This window comes from Chrysoperla carnea, chromosome 5 (genome assembly GCF_905475395.1).
Source record: "Chrysoperla carnea chromosome 5, inChrCarn1.1, whole genome shotgun sequence".
NCBI classification, from domain to species: Eukaryota; Metazoa; Arthropoda; class Insecta; order Neuroptera; family Chrysopidae; genus Chrysoperla; species Chrysoperla carnea.
The window spans coordinates 50,173,514-50,194,792 of NC_058341.1; the positions used below are offsets into that span (position 1 = coordinate 50,173,514).

At 29.0% G+C, this 21,279-nt stretch overlaps 1 protein-coding gene across 1 annotated transcript in view; it reads left to right on the forward strand.

Annotated features, from left to right (window-relative positions):
* Nucleotides 1-21,074, forward strand: part of LOC123301219 (lachesin) — a 173,760-nt gene extending 152,686 nt beyond the window's left edge. The window contains exons 7-10 of the mRNA XM_044883954.1: nt 12,218-12,388; nt 20,455-20,586; nt 20,692-20,822; nt 21,060-21,074. Coding sequence (XP_044739889.1) covers nt 12,218-12,388; nt 20,455-20,586; nt 20,692-20,822; nt 21,060-21,074 — 449 coding nt within the window. The remainder of the gene's footprint in view (nt 1-12,217; nt 12,389-20,454; nt 20,587-20,691; nt 20,823-21,059) is intronic.
* Nucleotides 21,075-21,279: the final 205 nt, after the last annotated feature.

Sequence of the window (21,279 nt, forward strand, 5' to 3'; positions counted from 1 at the left end):
TGCAATCTGAAACAAATCGAAATATTGTTCCGTCTAAATTCCAATCTCTGGTGTGAGAGCGGATTAAACACTACTTATATCTAAAATATAGAAATTATAACTATTTTGTTCCTAATAACGTACTTTATTTTTTGTTATCAACGACAAAGTGTATCTTTAAGACCTACAAAATATCATATAATTGATAAATTTGCTGGTGTTGATTTATCAGATTACAGATTGATCACATTTTTATAATTTGAAACATTAAGCCACATCTATATAAGTTGAAAAAAGAAAAATATACAGATACGACCAAATTCGCAAAGTTAAAAAACAGAATTACCGAGGAGTTCAACATTCCGTCCGTTGAAAAAACCGTACAGTGATCTGGATTCGAATCCGAAACAGACCTACAGACCTACTAAATTCATCCAAACATTGTATTTAAGTGCAGTCGCCAAGGACCTTGGTTGTCAGAGCGACTTTAAATAAACACGATAAAAAAAATAAAAAAACAAAACATGTATTTTTTTAATTGCTACAGCTTGAATAGATACAATGATTATTTTATTTAACATATCAAAGTTAACACCCACAATCCACACATATTCTCGTATTTTGATTTTAGTAGAAGTAAAGAATGAATAACAAAAATAAATAGATATATGTAGTAACAATATAATTATATTTATTTTAAAATATAGTCAGTCTATCAGTCTGTCTGTCAGTATATTATTCTATGTTCCATGTTTGTTTTATATATTATTTATAAATGAAAATAAATGTTAGTATATTATTATATTTATACTTACACATAGTAATAAAACAAATCTAAAATAACCTATATATTTGAATTAAAATTGTATACAAGGTATACAATCTAACCATTGTAAACGATTCTCCAATGGGAAACACTCCAAACTGAACACAACGTATGGCGGCCATGTTGTTGAAAGCGATGATAGTATAATTGGATTGATGAATAAAAAATAATAATCAATTTTTCTATTTTATTTCAATTCTTTATCTTAAATAATATTCAACTTCACAAAGAAAACTTTTTTAAAAGCTATGTATAATTCAATATAATAAAATTAAATGAATAAAAAAATAATTCACAGATTACAAACGTTATTTGGGCATAGTGTGTTAGATTCGTGACGTAGAAATGTTAAAATACAAAAGCCTGTGTATAAATATATACATACATAATTAAAGTTCGGGCGTTTCCGTTTCTATTTTAAAAAGTTTTTTAAAACCGTATGTAACTTTCAAATTATTATAAAAAAATTAAAAAGTTTTGTTATAAAAGTTATATGCCATCTTTTCATTTTTGTCAAAAACAAAAAAAAATTTTGCTTTAAAACTCAATTGTTGGGCAATTAATTCATCATGGAGATCGACAGTCTTGAGTAACACGAGCAAATCATTATGCTTGGCTGGTTTACAAAATTATATTCCAATCGGTAAGATGGTAATTTTCTAGATCTAAAGTAAACTATGGATCTCAGCAAAATGTGGTTTCAACAACACCTTGCTCCATACGATCTATCTAATGCATGTAAGAATTGATCGACCTTCTACACGACAAATTCGAAATTTTAATAGATGATGTACCCCCATTTGCCTTTTTCATAAACAACTAATTTTTCCAATGGCATTGAGACCGATTCAAGCATTTCAAACGATGATAGGTGGGAATTGAAAAAATATTATATTCACAATATAAAATCATATAATCCTTTTACAAATAAAAAACATTAATGATATCTCACACACTTGTTCTATTGAAATATAAAGTACGAGCTTAAAATATGCAATAATAAATGCTCAGTGAAACCTGGGAACAATACTTAAGACTATAAGAGCTTATGCCTAACGTATTATACCCATGAGGAGAATATTTAATCTTACGAGGAACTTATTTCGGAAATTGACACCCTATACATTTCTTATAATTTCTAATTCAATATAAAATAGCACCAAAAATTTCATAGAAACGCAGATATGTTAAAAAAATACATAGTGATTTAGCATGTGGGTTTAATCCCTGGACAACTATAACTATTTGTAGTTTCAAATTTCCAAAATATATTTCATAAGTTATAACATTATTTCCAATTATATTACGATTATAAATTATAAAGTTTAATTACTAATACAAACGGAATATTATAATTATTTTGTGAACATTTTTTTAACGTTTTCGTCCAATAAATTGAGTAAGCCCAATAAATACAAGTATATTAGAATAAATGAGCCATCAACGCAACGGCAGGTTTATCACACTAAATTTTTTTTAAATCAGAACTGCACACCAATTAATACTTGTGCAGACGCCTAATGTCTATTTTCCACTGAACGAGCAGTTGAGTTTTTGTTGAAAAACAAAAACAAATCTGAAACTGTAGTGGCTATTACATTCTTCAAAAAAGTCTTCAAAAAGTTTTTAAAAAGTTGCAGTTTTTCTTTCTTTCGACACGAGTTTCTGTTTCTAACCAACTTCAAACAAAAAAAGAAGGATTTTCGCAATTCGACTGTATTTTTTAAATGTTTGTTACCTCAGAACTTTCGACTAGGTGAATCGATTTTTATTTGAAACTGGCGCTTTCCGTGTGGCCCCATTTCCATTTGGTCCAGTTCTGACAATGGCATCCATGAGAAAACCATATAAGTCTTAAATTTGCATTAACTATGTGCGCGGCAAATGGATTAATAACTCAATATCACGCCAACCATTTTCGATGATTTTTTTTTGGAGTCGGTGTCAGCAAAAGAAAGAACTGTGACAAAATAGTTTCCTACATTAACTTGGCTAACACCGACTTCAAAAATAACAAGAATTATAACTACATTATACTATCGTCATTTTTTTACTTTTTAGTGCATTTTTATTTTTTTACTTTTTGAAGTCGATTTTTTTTTTTTTTAAAGTTGTTTTTGTTTGTACATTTAGTGGAATACTCTCATAAGACTTCAATCTTAATTAATTATTTCCCTAAAATTAAATTCATTCCATTTGTTCCCCCTGTTCCAAAATTCAAAAAAAAGTATTCATTAATGTGAAAAATACCAAAACAAAAACATTGTCCAATCGTGTAGGTATGTGATGAAAATAATAAGTGTGATGCAAATATGAAAATATTTGTAATAACTACCCAAAAAAAAAACAAAAAAAAAAAAAAACAGATCACATATGTATTTGATTGAAATCAAAAAAAAATATACAAAATATTGTGTAAAATGCATTGTCATTATTAACAAACAAATCGTAGTCCATTTTTTATACTTCACACAAACATCGAAACAATATGATTAAATAGACTTACATTTTTTTTATACACACAGTTTTAAACAATATGAACACAACAATATAGAAAACATACATAGCAAACCGCCCCCACCCCCAAAACTGGAAAAAAAGGGAAAAAAATTGAATAATGAAACAAAACATTAACAATTTCATTTTTTTTTTTACTTCCATTTTATAATTGGCTGGAGTGGAGATTTACTTTAAAACAATAATATGTCCACTCTTTCAATCTTTATAAGGGTAGTTATTTCCAAATTTCCAACTTCGTGTTTTTCTCTTTCATATTTATATTATACAGTTGGGCTATTTCAAATTTGAAACCGCTATAGCCTTCTCCCCCCTTGCTCTCACTTGCCTCCCCATTTTTTTGATCACAATGTCATGGGTTTTACATTTTTGGTGAGGACGCTTCCCCAATTTTTTTTAAGTAACATATAGTGTACATAACTCGCCGATAATGTAGCTCTATTGGTGAAAGAATTTTTTTAATCAGTCCAGTAGTTTTTTAGTTTATCCATTACAAAAAAAAAAAATTCCTCTTTATTAACCGACTTCCAAAAAAAGGAGAAGGTTCTCAATTCCACTGTATTTTTTTTATGTTTGTTACCTCAGAACTTTCGACTATGTGAATCGATTTTGATGATTTTTTATTTGAAAGCTAGTGCTTCCCGTGTGGTCCCATTTCAATTTAATCCAGTTCTGACAGTGGCATACATGAGAAAACAATATAAGTCGTAAATTTGCATTCAGTTTGTACACAAAAAATGGACGAACAACATCGCCGAAATTAAATTGCTGATATCTCCGAAAGGCATTTTATGAATTCTTTTAACGTTCTCAGAGACCAAAAAATCACCTTCGAATTTACCCGTGCCCTCATGATGAAACTTTTGAACATAAATAAAATATTAACATAATTTTTGGGAAAGTCAATACTGACCTTAATCAGTGACGCTGAAATCTTAAAATTAAAGGAAAGGGTTATTGTTTATTAAACAGTTCATTCATACATTTGGTCATTATTATTGTAAATTACTTTGATTTTATGATTGATTAATGATTGTTCTAATTAATTACACCTGTGGTTGCATAACAAAATGATTTTCTAAATAAAAATGAAAGTTTATCTTAGCATCTACTGTGAGTTTCAATAATTTAAGGTTTACATTTTTTTAACATTTTATTTAAATTTAAGGAGCTATGCAAGGATTAAATACTACTAGGGATTTCAATAATACTTTATAAATACATTTTCTGATTAAGAAAGTTTCCAAAAACCACAAAAATTCCTAGGTCATTGGGCTTTTAATTATTATTTTATCGTTCAAAGTTGGCAGAAAAAATGATGAATCATATAAGTTATCCTTTTCAATCGGATATTTCTCTATCAAAAAATCTAGAGAGTGTGATAAAAAACTCTCTAAAATATTTAGACAGTTTTGTAGTTTATATGTTTATAATAATACCATAAAAATATAAATTTGCCGATTATATACCTATAAACAAAATTTTAATTTAATTATGAGTTCATCGAAGATCCATCATTTTATGAACAGAGACGACTATAGTTAGAGTATGGATTATTGAAGAGCAATTTATATATTATCAAATTTATAAGTATCACTTGCACACAATATATTATATATTTTTGTAGTTGCGCGGTATTGTAAAGCTAAAAATAACTCATTTCTTAACTACAGAGCATGTATTTGGTTTATATGTATATGATTTACAATCACCTTAAACAATTGGTCCGGCCAAAAATTAAAACAAAATTTTTATATGGAGGTCATGCTGTTTATTTTTATCAATATAAATTCATAAACGTGTCTATACATGTTAATACACGTATTATGTGGTATGGATTTGATTTATTTAAAAAAAAATGAAAATGATTTATTAAAAAATAAAAGATGATACTTATTCATTCATTCACTGTAGGTGTGAACTGTGAAGGATCAATAAACACACACGTAATTTCATTTAAAAAATTCCACTTTGATTTCATTTCATTCAAATTCACTACAGTTAATGAACTTACTAATAAATTAAATTGTGATTATAATATTATTAGGGTTGTTTATAAAATGTGTATACATTGCTGACTATTATTTTGTCTGTTATTCATTTGTCTGCTATTCATTATTATCTTGGGACACGCTGTGCTGTACGGATGAACTGATAAAGGAAGAAATTTTTATTATTAGTTTTAAAATCAAACCTTATTCATAAAATAAATTTAATCAATGACAAAATTTGTTTTAAAAGAATAAAGGCTTCACCCCTTTCCTTAACCCAGTGAACTCGTTATAAATTTGGAAAGTTGAAAACTTTGAAAAAGGAAAATTTTTTTTACATGTTCAATTCAGTGTAGATATCGGAAATAAAAACATGATACGGTCAATGTAAGTATTGCCATGGTAGAATTAGACAAGGTATCTTCTTGCGCAAGTACGAGTAGGGTGGGGGAATTCTCACACTCTCGGAAATCTCTCTCGCACGGTATCCAGTTACCGCCATAGTGATTATTTGTTTACGTTCGAGCTGTCAAATTGGTCAATGTTTTGTTTACATATCGGCCATGTCGAGTTGTCTCAAAAAAAATAACAAAAGCCTGAACGATTTTCTCATTACTAAAATCAAGGGGCAACTTAGTTATTACTAAAATCAAGGATTGGTCACACAAACGTATTCACGTTTTTTACAACATTTGAATCAGGAAACGGGAACAAGTTAAAATGGCGTCGACTGGATACGTGTGCAAAATGAACCAAAACGTCCTCCATCTAACATACTTTATCTAATTCTACCATAAATATTGCGAATGTATCGTAAGATTCATGTTTGCAAGAGGCCAATAAAATACCACAACGGACTTAGTGACGATATACCTGTGTGTTTGGTAATATGTTACCCTTTCAGTTTTTGATGCCTCAAAGCGAAAATACCATAAAAACTGAAATTTTATTAAAATAAATTGAAAAATTCATCTATTGTCTTTTTATACCCTGTATATAAAAAGTATATCAAGGTATACAAAGTTTAGTCCCAAGTTTATAACGCTTAATAATATTGATGCTACGAACAAAATTTTGGAATAGGTATGCATAAAATCATCTAATTAGTCCATTTCCGGCTTTCCGTACATCTCTCAATACGATAACTCAAAAGTGAAAAGAGATTGAGCTAAAAATTTTATAGCGTGCTTAGGACGTAAAAATTGCGGTCGAGTTTGTAAATGAGCAACATAGGTCAATTGAATCTTGGGTTCGTAGGATCCCTCTTGTAAACCGTTAAAGATAAAACAAGAGTTTAAATTTTAAAAATGTTCCTTATACAAAAATAAACAACTTTTGTTTAAAACATATTTTCGTAAGCATCGTATTGTATATAATACGATGTCGTGGACAGGTAACCTAATGGTACATTACCAATCAATCCAAAACTATCAAATATAGCCGAATATTGCGGCTATATTTGACGAAAATTTCGACGAGCTAATAGAAATATGTTGGCAAGTTATTTTACTCTTTTGAATTAGAAATCCCAATAATAAAGTCAAAATTTGCGACAATTTTGTATTTTCTTCCGTTTCTGTTTCCTCGTCGTTTTTACTCTTTTTAGTATTTATTTTGTCCAATTTCAGCGTTGGACAATTAAGAAGTACAATGTTTATTTTTCCTTTATTTTTAAATTTAATTAAATTTAACTTGACTTTTTCTTTTTGTTCAAATCACTGCAGGCTGTATAACAAAATAGTCTTCTTCAGTGTCGCATTTACCATTTAAGCTTCATAAGCAGCATTCTAGGTGCCTCCACCCAAAAAGGACATTCATTAAAAGAAAATATTTTATTTGGCATTAATATATAATAATAATTTTTGGTCATAAGGCTTCTTTGTGGGACCCCAGTTAGATTCACGAGGGCTAACGAAAAGAAAGGAAAAAGTGAAAAGAAATAGAAAGAAAGAGGAACGAAATTGTCAAGTTTTTGGTCAAAGGAGAGCTCCAAGTAAATTTTCAAAAAATAATCATCTCTGCTTAAGTTAGCCTCCACCAAAAATCTGCCTACGGTCCTCAACAGTTGTAAATGCGGCACTGTCGCACTTGTCTATAACTTTTTAACAATGAGCTTCATTTTCCTCCAATTCTAAAAATGAATACTATGCATAAGTCAAAAGTACTCAACTGTTTGTAACTTTCTCTAAAATTCCCATACTCATCATCTTTCCACGTAGGTTTTTTTCGTTATAATCATTCCAACAAATAAATTCAATGCCACAATAAGCAAGCACCTTGCATTTCAAAACAAAAACTTTTCATTGATTTTCATTTACGCTTACACAAATCATGCATAATTTTTGATGATAGTTGAGAAACAATGATTTATTCTTAATGACTTTAAAATCATTTTATTCTCATATTATCATACATAAAATAATATATTTCATATTTGACATTGTATTATGGTGTATAATGATTGTATGCATGTAGAAATACATACATACGAACATTCATATGTACAAAGTACGTTCATATTCTAGCTAATATAAATACACTGCTGTTTCAATGTAAATACCCCTACAAATATGATTGATCACTATATAATGAAGTTCTAGTATATATAATATGATTCGTTTATACACCACCATAATATAAAATAATACGAATCTACACACAGAAGGTTTCAAAAATCTTAAAAGATTAGTTAATTAATTAATAAAGAATATAAATGTTACAGAAAAAGTTGATCCTCCAGTAAGAGTTAACTCTTCCAAGGTAAAGTCGACTGTAATTATTAAAGAATATAAATGTTACAGGAAAAGTGGATCCTCCAGTAAGAGTTAACTCTTCCTAAGTAAAATTGACTGTTACTGGTCTTTTCAGTGAAAGTTGATTATAAAAAAGTGTTGAAATTTGATCAACATGTACTAGTCAGTGAAAACTGTAGCTAGGCAAAGTAAACTCTCCCAGTCTTGAGATCGCAAAAGTTGTTTTTCTATCCGCTAATAAAAACAAATAAGAAAGGCAAAATCTTTATTAAAGTGTACATTAGAAATGTGTACATTAAAAAAACTAAATTTCCATGTTTGCCCCAATATCCTAGAGCATTTTTTTGTATTTTATAAATACGTATTTCGACTACCAAGTAGCCATCATCAGTACGAATTAGCTAATCGTAATTACTCTTATTGTTACTCGTTGCTAATTTGGTAACGGACTGCAGTCCGGTTTCAAAAATCCAAATTTATTTCGAATTATCCTAGAGTTCTCATTTATTATCTTTGATAATATTTATATAAAAAAAAACTGATAAAAACTAGTGAAAACAAAGAATTGACTGAGTTAGTTGTTGAAACACCATGTATACACAATACACACATACATAACTGATATTCCCATATAATACATGCTATACAATTTACGCCTAGTTTGCACCCTCACGGTTAAACAGTGATGTTTACGAAAAAATGTTTCAAAGAAGAAAATCAAATCAACTTTTACTAAACTATAGTTAGTTTTTCCTAGAAAAAGTGTGTTTACTTATTTTGATTCAACTGTAACTGATGTTTTTAGTAACAGTTTACTCTGCCTAGAAAGAACATTAATATAAATTTGAATATAAATAAATGGTGGAAGCGCATTTAAATTAAGTGGTATATCCTTTCTTACAATGTATTTTATATATATTTGCGCTCCCACCATATTTATGAAAAAACTTCTATGATTGAGAAGAGAGAGACTTGGACCAATAATAATAATAATAACTATGTATCCAATTCAGTTCAAGGTTTGTAAGTTTTAGTTTTTTTATAAAAAAATTTCAAAACTTTGTGCTTTTTATAAATATCCGCCAGACGACTCTTGTCGTGCATACGGCAGAATAAAATTTAAAAAAGTCTCCATTTCTACATTAGTGCATTCTATTTCTACATTCTTAAAAGGGTGTTTAAAAGGGCCCAAAAAATTATTTCGTAAGGTTCAAAGCCCAAAAAATACTACTTTTGTTTTCCATATTTCATAAACTCGAAAGATAAAAAACAATTATCGATTTTTTTGGATGTGTAAAACTAAATATTCAATTTTTTTTAAATCATCGTATAATATTTAAAAAAAATAACTAGTCGACCCGTTCGCAATTATACAGTGTGATGCCTAAAACAGGTTAGCGAACTAATGTAAAAGTAATACAAAATATCAACAGCATTTTGTTGGGTATTGGCAATTTTATTACCGATACTGAACAAAATTATGTTTCAAAAATCAAATCGATGCGGTTCATTATTGGACCGAGGGTATTCATAATATTTTTCGTAGTTTACCAGCACGATAAGCTTTAAAATTAGGGGTAGTTTTTGAAAAAAAAAAAGATTTCGCGAAGTGACAGAAAAACAGGCTAAAGAAATAATATATAAGATAATTTTATCAATGATTCATAATATCAAACTTTATTAATATCTTTCTAAACTAAAGCTATTGGCACGTTTTTTAAATCAAATTTTTGTTTTACTGTTCCTCAAGCCTGGGATACTATAAAACAAGGGTCAGAGCATAGAAAAAAGGCGGGCGCAGAGCAATGCAAAATGACAATATTAAAAAAATCTGCTTTTTCATAATCTACAGCAAAAATTATTCCAAATAAAATTAAATATACTGTATGATCCACGCGATCCTCAGAATAAAAATTTTTTGCAGATGCTGGTATGAATAATATTAAATAAAAAATTTAAAGGTATCCCTGATATCAAATCAGGTCTAATCGATTTTTTTGTGGCATCGAAGCACTAAATAAATGAACCGATTATGTTTTTTATTAATTTTTATTTAACAGATAATTTGCTCTGCTCAGATGTTTCAAGATCATCATCCCTTTCCCTGGGGTTATCGGATAGGGAACCCTTAACTTGCACTTGAAATAGTCAAAAACGCGATTGATAAAATTACCTATTTAAAAAAATCGGTTTATCCGTTTAGGAGCTTCGATGCCGCAGACAGATACATATATACACAGATTTACAGGCCCGTTAAATATATTACACCCATCTTTTAAGCCAGGGATTAAAAATGATCTGCCACCCGTAACGTTTTCCTAAAACGGTACAACAACAAATAAAAGTGAAAAATCATGCAAATTATTTTCAAAAATGAATGTTTTCAGCAAAACTGAACGGCCTGACCACAAAATAAATCTGTGTAATTCCTTACGAAATTTCTGTTGGCAATAATATTGTAAATTCTAACTTTTCAGAATTTTTCCCTATAACAAATTTACAAACTCCCTGTACTTTCATATTATAATAAAGCTATAAATATCAATGTTTATTTAATATTATTATTACTTAATTCAATTAAATGATATCAATAGTTGGCCGAAGAATATCCATGTCCATTTATCATTATAGAGAGAGTCATGTTCGGTTCGAATTGAACTGAACCAAACGAATACCATTCATTCCTATTAATAATAATAATAAATAATATTTATAATATGGTATTCGTTCGATTGGTTGGTTGATGAAAATCATATTATTTTGCGAAAACATCAATCAATTTGTGTTATTTTGGGAGAATTATTGTGGGAATATGGGTTAATTAATTTTTTTTTTTAATTAATATAGTAAATTTTTATCCTGGGACCAGTAAATTTTTATATTTGATTTGCTATCAATATTTAAAATAAGATTAGACTTTTTTTTTAAATTAAATTATTAAAATTATTATTCGATTACCTGTATTATTTTAAATAATAAATTCAGACTGATCGGGATACGGGGCCACTCTGGCCCTAATGTATGAGTTATATGGGAACATATCAGCTATATGTATGTGACATGTATGTATATGTGGCTATCTAAAAGTCGCTTCTCTTTTTTTTACCCACATGACGTAAAATAAAATAAAGTTCAAAAACTAAAACCCCGACGCTCGTACTCTTAAAAGTATGGAAACAAAAAATATTTTCATCTGAAATGATTATGATAAGTAAAATCGTCATTACAATCGTGGGACCTCTCTTCCGTCCTCTAGAAAACTGTTTAATCTTGGAGGTCCCCCGACTATAATGACGATTTTACTTATAATAACCATTTCAGATGAAAATATTTTCTTGTTTTCATACTTTTGAAAGAACGAGCTTGTAAGAGCGTCGAGTTTTAGTTTTAGAACTATTTTGGGGTTATACTTGTGTGATAAAGTATTACAATACATATATTTCTGAAAAGTGCTAATTACGACAAGTGCTTTTAATTTGAATCGAAACATGCTATAATTAAATCGAAATATTTTTTTCGATCATAACTTTATGTTCTCTATAAGCGGACGTATTTAACGATACCTCATTTGTCAAATTATGACAATAGTTAAGTAGCTCGGAGGGAACAGAAAAAATTAATACATTACAAACTATTTTACGGTTATGATTTCAGGATTAAGTATAACAATATATATATCTTTGACAAGGACTATCTACGCCCTTTAATTTGATACCAAACACGCTATCATTAAATGAAAATTTGTTTTTCGATCAACGCTTTATGTCTTCTAGAGGGCGCCATATTCAATTTAATGTGCCAACACATAATCTATAACCAGTGGATGATCAAGACCCTTTTAATGATATCCCATTTATCAAATTATGATAAGTGGTTTAGAAGCTAGGTACAAACAGATGAACATACATACATGCCGGTCAAACACATAGCGATTGCGTAATCAACACTGTGTATACATGGTATTTCAACAATTAATTCAGTCAATTATTTGTTTTCACTTGTTTTAGTTATACCTTTCGAAATGACAAAAATAATGAAAAACGAAATAAATGTAAATTTCTCTGAGTCAAATATATAAACTTACTCTTATCAGAAAATCCACAAACATTTAAATTTCTAAATTAAAATTGTTTTTCTCTTTTTAATTACAGGTGACATGATTGTAGCAAGTAATAAATATGATGTACAAACCTCAATGAAATCGTTATTTGAAGCGAAAATGTCGGTAATTATCAGAAATTTCCATGCAGATGATATTGGTTCATATCATTGTGTAGCAAAAAATTCATTAGGTGAAATGGAAAGTACAATACGTTTATATGGTAAGTTAAATTCAGATTTACATATAATAACAATTATGATTTTAGCTTTCAATTCTCATTTTTGCAAAACAAATGATTAGAAAAAACTACGTTAATTAAATTGGGGAGAATAATATAAACTTAAAAATTGAAAGAAACCTCCGACATAAATTTTCCGGTCTGAACGATTTGCTTGTGGCATCGTTGTTCCTAAACAGATGCACCAATTTTAATTTTGTGTTGTTTTGCATAGCAATTTGATCGAGAGTGTTCTCAGCTTCGTTGCGGAAGATCTACTCAGCTGTTTGAATATCATCGTCTCTTTTCTAGTTGTTTCAGGTACAAAACTGAAATATAGCTAAGAATACTCTCAATCAAATTACCTTTCAAATAAACAAAAAAAGAAAATCAGTTCATCCGTTTAGGAGCTACGATGCTACGAAAATGTTTTGACTTGAGGATAAAAATTAAACCCTCTTCCTTAAAATTGGTATTTTGCCAATGAAGCTCGTACATTTTAAAAATATATATAATGTCTATTCGCCGTACTTACGCCATGCCGTACATAAATTCAGCTTAAATAGTTAAACCGAGGGGAAAGGTTAGTTCTTCATGAATTTTTCTTAAATTAGGAAGTAAAATAGAAGTTTGTAGACATTTCTAGTTATTGCTTTATTGTGCATATTGATTCATACCAACCATTTTTTTTTTTGGGCTTTTTTTTAAAAAAACCACAAATTTTAATGAAGATTTCATCTCTGAAAAAATAATTTATTAATTCAAAAAATGTAGATTTCAAAAAACATATATAAAGCAGATAATTTCTAGAGAACTGCGTCACAATTCTTACAGATAAGGCCATTTGATAAATTTTTTAAGATTTAATACACACGTTCAAAGCATAATATTAGCCTGAGAACAAATATCATAGAAAGCATTGTTTCTATTTTAAAAAACCTGTCTAAAAACACAATTGAGTGAGTGAAAAACATTTTTCTTCTCAGTTTTATTCGTTATTTTAAGGCATATTCATTTCCGTGTATCCACATCGTGAGATCTCTATTCTTCCAATGGGTTTTTACCTTAAATTCAACACAGATACAATCTTCTGAATCAGTCCCTTTTGGGTGTGTTTAAACTTTGGACGCTCAATATCTCAAATCTTGATTTACTCATTCAGAGCTATGAAAATGCATAGTGCAGAATCCTTTTTAAATTGTTCTAAGTAAAAATTCATTTCGAATCATGCAAATTGATAATAATTAATAGGAAACTCTTATGGAATCATTTTCAGTAGCCTTTTATTAAACAAATATAAATACAGATTATTATTTGTACATTTTAATTGATAATTATAACAGTTTTAATTATCATATTTATTCTATAATAATTAGTTTAATATTATAAGCACTTATAATTATTACATTATTAAAGAGAAACGTTTATTATTATACCGTTAATAATGAGATATTTTTAATTATTTTCTATTTTAATTTTTTATTTTATTATATGTAAAAAAAGAATAATTATTTACGAGAAAAACGATTTGATTTCTACTTATCATAGGAAAATTTTATATTTTGAGAAATAGTTATTTTTAAAAATAATTTGTAGATATTTTAGTATTCTTTACCTTTATTCGTATATCTTTTCAAAAACATCACAAAAATTCAGACTCCAAAAACAGATTGACCTTAACAATGCTCTCAATTTTAGATATTTCCTTTCTCTTTGAAAGTGGAAACGTATAAAATACATCACTTGGGAGTGGTTGCGTTAAATACACTTTCTAATATGCATTTCCGAAAAAAATTTCACAAATTGCTGATTTTAAAATAATTTTAAGACAGACAGCTTTGTCGTTGTCAACACCGTACCAGAAACTATTCTAACAATTAAAAAAATCGTTTCCAAATTATTTTAGTTTTACTACAATTTTGTTTTTACATTAAAGAATGTAATTTGCCGGGGAGAAATTTGAACCCCACATATCTATGCGTTAAAAAAATTTGTGGCCGTGAGAGCTTTTTTAAGAACGTTCCGAAGAACATTTTGCGGGTGTATTAAAAGTTTCAAACAAAGCCATTTTCTTATATAATACTGTAGCTTTAATATAGGCCGTGAGAACTTTTGATCAGAACGATCCGAAAAACATTTTGGGGACGGTTTGAAAAAGTTCGGAGTCCTTCGTTTGCTCTACTAGGGCGAATCCCTTAATTAGCTCAATCGCTTTCAAATGTCAGACGTACTACAATTATCAGACGTATATCCCGGACGATGCCCCAAATTTGTAGAGGCTTGTCCTTACATCTGAAAATGCAGCAAGCTAAATTACGAAATAAAACCAAAGAACTATGTTTGAGAATTTATTCCGCAATTATATGGAGTACAAACAACGGGCGTTCCTTAGGTTCCTTAGGAAACGCTATCGCAATGTAGTTACAACTTCAACTCTCATCTAAATTAAAAAACGACAAAAATATCCGAAATTCAGGGATCTCAAATAAACTCTCGAAAATTTGGTCAGCTCTCGTAACAAGCGGAATTAAATACAAATATTTAACGTTATTTGTATTTCATATTTTTTTCCCTTTGCTCTTTTTAATTTTTGTACTTTTATATTTTTACAAGTCTTTTTTCCTACTTTTCATTTCCCTAAAACCAAAGATCTTTTCAAAAGAATTTTTTACGCCCTTATTTTTAATGGAATCATTATTAAATGAGGATAAGCTTCGATATGCATTAAGTACTCTATGCTTTACTACAAAATAAAATATCGATGTTCTATAAAACAAAAAGTAAATTAAAAATAAAACAGTACTACAACATCAAAGCACACAGTTTAACACATCGTACACCACCTGTTCACAGTTAATTGACTTTCAGTACTACCTGTATGAGAGATAAATGAGACATATATTTATTTAACATTGATTGTTGTTACTTTATATAAAGTCAGATGAGGTGTACGAAGCTACGGGCTGCATTGTTGTATTTTAATAAATGTCGTAAAAGTGTAAAGCAACGCTATTTTATCTCATACACAGGATAATTCATTGGTTCCAAGTCACCTCATTCGCAAGGATATTAGTGTCTCAAAACCTTTTCAACCATTCGTAAAAGGTTTAGTTATCGAAAAGTATATTTTTTGTATATAGTCGAATTTAAATTTTTGCTACCTAAAAAGCCCATTCTATACTTTCTCAACCCGCATTGACTCAATTCAATTAAGTCAGAAAATTATAAGTCCCTAAATGAAACAATGGAATCTTTGAAACTTCTGTATGCCAGAGCTTCTTGTCATCCAGCCAACTTTTTTTCAATCGATAATAGTAAAATTGTAAATTCTTAGGAATATATTAAGATTTTTATTAAATTAAGTAAAGCTAATTGTTAGAATCTCCCCGAATTTGGCCTTAGCCATCTAGGCGCCCCACTCATTCATTTGACGTCTTTGAAGTATACGTATTTCATTATCATTCAAAAAAAATTTTTTCAAATTTATACCATATTTTTCATTGAATTAATAGAAACTATGTATTTATTATCATTAATAATAATGTCTTTTCGCATTCATTCTCTTTCGATATTGCCGGTTGGTCACGTTACAAAAAGTTCAAAAAAAAAGTTAAAATCTTACATTTCTAGCTTCTTTGTCAACAAATTCTTTGATAAGACTGCTCAAATCTAGCTTTTCTAAACTTTATTTTTAATGGAGGGCGGCCAAACTTACAAATAATTAATATTTAATGAGAAATTGTAGACCGCAAACACGTTTTACGAATTTCGGTTTAGAAAAGCTGCATTCTCCAACTAAACAACAGTCACATTGGCATTGTTAACAGAATAAGCAGCGATATCCAGATGATAGGATATAATTCTTGAAGATTATAGTTTCTGATAAAGCTATCATATAGTTACACTATCTCCGAGATAGTGTTGAAAACCAAACATTTCGTCGTGCAAAAAATTTCCAGCAATATAAGATTCGAAAATGGTCCTTTACTTTTCTTGCAGTGCAGAACGCATAAGTTCTTCTTTATTTCGATTACTTTTTAGGTTAAACACATGACAGAAAAACCTTACAACTGATAAAATCTTTCCTTCGTAGATATAAGCACAGCGAAAAGAGAATTCAAAAAAGGGCTGCTCCGAGAATTCTCAATCAAGTTTACTTCGGAAAATAACGATTTGACGATTTTTTATTTTGATGTGCAAATTGAAGCTTGACGCCGTCTATAATACTATCGATTAAAGATGCAAAAATTAAAGCAAACTTGACGTCAGGATTTTTACTTATATGAGGGGAAGGTTTTATTCCTAAAACAAATCCAGTATTCCATTGTACTATTTTGGCTATCCCCTTGCTGGCTGGGTACATTCCAAGAGCGGTTTACATTTTGCCGGTCTATGTACTGTAAAACACAAACAACAATTTACGCTTGATTTTGTTGATTTACCACTACTAACTTAAAAAATAGAGTACCATTCTCATTAAACTGTACTAATTTAAAATGCAGGTTAACTATCTTACTAGCTTATAGCAAATACAGTTTTTTTTCCATTTGAAACTAAGCATTCGCTAAATTTTGGCCACAATTTTTCTCTAATTTGTTTAATTTTATGACAATCGTGGCCTGTTAATGCGGCCATATATGATGTCATACCGCTTCAATTCATAAAATGACGTCACGAGGAAAAAATTGAAATACTGTTGAATTGACTTTCCTGCGCGTTAATTGACGAGCCCGTAATATTGAAATTTGTACATGCACGTTAAACTCCCATAATATTTGCTAATAAATCACCCTATCCATGCACGATGAATAGAATGTGATAAATTGAAAAACTAAAGGTGACAAATAGTTTTGTTACAACAGTTAATTGCTTTTTTGTGTGTATCTACCTTAAAACAAACACATGGTTATATATTTAGTAACAACTTTTGTTTTGTTTTAATACTAAACAATATTAGATGTTATTTTACGTGACATCAAATAGGCAGTTTGTTTATATTAAAAAAAACATAAAATAAAAACGTATCAATGATTTGTTTTAAATGATTTGTTTTTATAAACAGATTTTGGTAGAATTAATTTGAGAAAATTTATTTAGAGTCAGTAAAGCAACTTTAATTTATTGAAAGCAGGACATATCTTTTGTAAACGGTGTTTATAGTTTGTTATGAAACATTCAACTATGGGCATATTATATCCGCTTCTTATCTGAATTTAAACCAAAGTCTCTAATTTTTACCCGGATAAAAGTAAAAATTCTTCGAATTTAAAAAAAAAGTCATATCAAAGCCAAGAAAGAGGATTATCAAACAATCTTATCTTATATATTTAAACGAGCAATTCTACGATCAATCAACGATCTCGGAAATGGCTCCAACGATTTTCATGGAATCGGATATGCAGGGAGTTTTTGAAAAAATCGATCTAGCTAGGTTTCGTTTAAAAAAAAAACGTTGTTTTATCAGTTTTCAGGAAAAACAGAAACATAAACTGCAAAATATGACTCTTCCTCACATCTGTCGGTGCTTATCGTAGCTAACGAGATAAAATACATTACCGGGACATTCAAAATGTGATTTGTGTGGAGACATTCTAATCGGCCTTATATTAGTGATAAAATTTGTTTCTTTTTAACTCAAAAAATACCGAGCAAAGCTCGGTCACCCAGATATTATTTATTATTAATAAACCCACAGTAAAAAACCCACTTTCACCCTTCCCTATATAGATCCTTGCATAGGGGCTACAGTTTTGTAATTTACAGGTCATGCTCTTTTATTTGATACCCCACTTGGGTATATTTGAAAATATTCGATTATTCATCCCCACTTTCTCGCTCCACCTTTCCACTCTCCGAAAGTTAAAAAATATAAAAACAATCCTTGGAGCAAGTTGTATATCTTGTCAATATTTGAGCTTAATCGATGCACAACTTTTTAAGTTTTTGAAGCACAACCCTTTCTACCCCTATTTCAATCCTTTACTCTACTGTATTATGTATGTATTTACATAAAAACCTTCCCCTTAAATATCGATTTAAAAAAAACCGCTCCGTTGCGTAGTTTTAAAGATCTAAGCATACCTAGGTATTAAGGACAGATAGACGGAAGCGACTTTGTTTTATACTATGTATTGAAATATACAATGACTAATTAATTTCGTATTTCGTAGTCATGCGTAAAAACAACAAAAAGGCAACCCCCCCTACACACAAATACGCCGCCTTTTAGCCGTTGTATCATTTGGTTTTAGTTTTCAATGATATAACAAAATGCGTGCACATTTTAAGTTCCAAAAGTAGAATAATTTTTAAAAAATAGCTCAAATAGTTAAAATTATTTTATCATAAGCAGTACATTTTCATACCAAAACGGATGAACATTGAATGGATGGAAAGTTTTTTTTTTTATTTGATAACTACTTTTTTCCAAGAATTTATTACATTTGAGTCAGGTTTCGTATGATGGCCCAGTACGTGGCCTTTCTATAATTTTAAATATTGTGTTTGATTGCCCTCCAAATAATCAAAAATTGTCCACAAACTAATCAAACTGAAAATAAATATTTTTTCCTTATATTTTGTTATAAATAAATATGATAGATCTTGTTATGTGTAATTTTTTTGTTTTAAGAACAAAATTATGTCTTGTAGCACCAGTGCTGGATTTACACTAGGGGCTTTCGGGGCTAGTGCCCAGGGCGGCAAATTTTCTAGGGCGGCAAAATTTTGAAAGTGAGAAAACATTTTCTATACAATATATAATTAACTAATTCTTTTAAATAAAGATTTTATCTTTCAAGAAATATAATTTATGCATTATGTATCAAATTAAAATTTTGTATATTATAATATATTAAATTTAAGTGAAAACTATGAAATTAAAATTAATTTATTTCCATAAAGGTTTGAACAAATAAAATTTGATACTTTTTTTTCTGAAATTGATAAATTAATATAGTTTTTTTTGAAGAATTACAAAAATTTTTTTTCCTCATGTTTATTGAGAACTCTGGACATAAAGCTGAAGATTTGCTAGTTGCTGTATTATCTGTTCTTCAGTTTTTTTATCTTGATCTCTCAGATTGTCGAAGTCAGTCATATGATAACGCGAATAATGTATCAGGGATTTCATTCTTTCATACAGTACAAACTTTATACAACTTTTTTACTGCATCGACGCATCGCTGGGAAGTCTTACAGTCTCATACTGAAAAAAGAATTGCGTTAAAAACTTTATCTGCAACCAGATGGTCAGCTCGGTTATGAACCGGTTCTTTTTTCTGCAATTAATTAGTTATTCTAATTCTTAAAAAATAAGATATCAAAACTATTAAAATAAACTTTCAGTCATAGGGCGGCATTTTTTTCAGTGCCCCAGGGCGGCAGAAATTTAAATCCGGCCCTGTGTAGCACCTTTTAAATTTGGTAGACTAAGAACGGCACACAGCCACTTTTTTATTTTCAATGATTTAATTCTTAATAAAAATGTAAATGTAAATGACACATGTATTATAAAAAAACCGCAATCCAAGATGATTTTACAAAGTTTTTTTTTTTTATATAACAGGTCTGCTTGGGCAACTGTATTCATAAAAAAAATTTGTGGGCTATCTTAAGTCTATTAAAACTAAAAATTGTTATAAAATATAATTTTTTTCTTAAATCAAAAATATCATACATGATAAGAGCTATCATATTCATTTATAACAAAATATAAGGAAAAAGTAGTTTAATTAATCATTTATTTTGAGTCTGAATATTTTGCTGGCTTCTAAGAAAACCATATGTCGACCAATCATCTATTTTTTTAAATTTATTATTATTATTTTTTTCACGGCAATTTTTTGAAAAAATTTAATTTAGATAATTTATGGCGATTTAAAGTTAAGTGGACCTTTCATGCTTCCAGTATCTAAATATTTTACTTATATATTTTTATTTAAAAAAAGTATACGAAAAATATGAATCAGTACAATTTTAAGTTCAATATCTCCGAAACTCTCTGTATATCTGTAAAACAAATATTACATACATGTGACATATATACATAATATACTTTAAATTTACAGAAATACCTGGACCAACAAAACAAATATTTCCATCACGTTTCGATGAAGAAGATTACAATGAACAATATGGTTCAGCGGAAACTGGTGATCTAGATCCGGATAATGATTTATCATTGAATCGTGTTACTGAACGTGATAAATATAAAATAAATTGGAATTCAAATAGTAATAATAATAATAATAACAATAATATTATATCACAAATATTATCTGTGTCAACAACAACAACAACACTAGAACCAACATTAGAACAAACGAGTATTGTTACTGTTGCTGGAGCTGGAGCTGGAGGCGGAAATCGACGTATGAATAATAAGTTAGGAAATCATCATCAACATAGTAGTCATGGTAATAGTAACATGGCTGGCGTTGGTTCATCTTCAACAATATCATTTCATAATAATATTATCAATAATCATAATAATAATAATAAACAACATATGCCAATTACAAATGATATGACGACACAACGTATGCCATTTTTGACAGATGGGACGTCATCTTCTACAACATCTATCAATTGTTTGTTTTATCAAACAATGTATTTTATTTGTTTAATTATTATTCTTCTTACGTTTTAATTTTGTTTTGTTTGTTTTTTTAAGTTGGTAGTAATGTAAATGGGGAGCGCACATCAAAACTGTTTTCAAATGATTTTACAAAATAATAATTTCATGGATAAATTTTTCTTGTCAAAAAGCGTTTCAGGTATGTCGACACCGAAAAAAAGAAAATGATCCAAAAATTTTGAAATTTTATTTAGCAATTAATAATCCTTTTATACGTCATTTGTGAAAAATTTTGGTATGATTTTAAAGCTTAAAA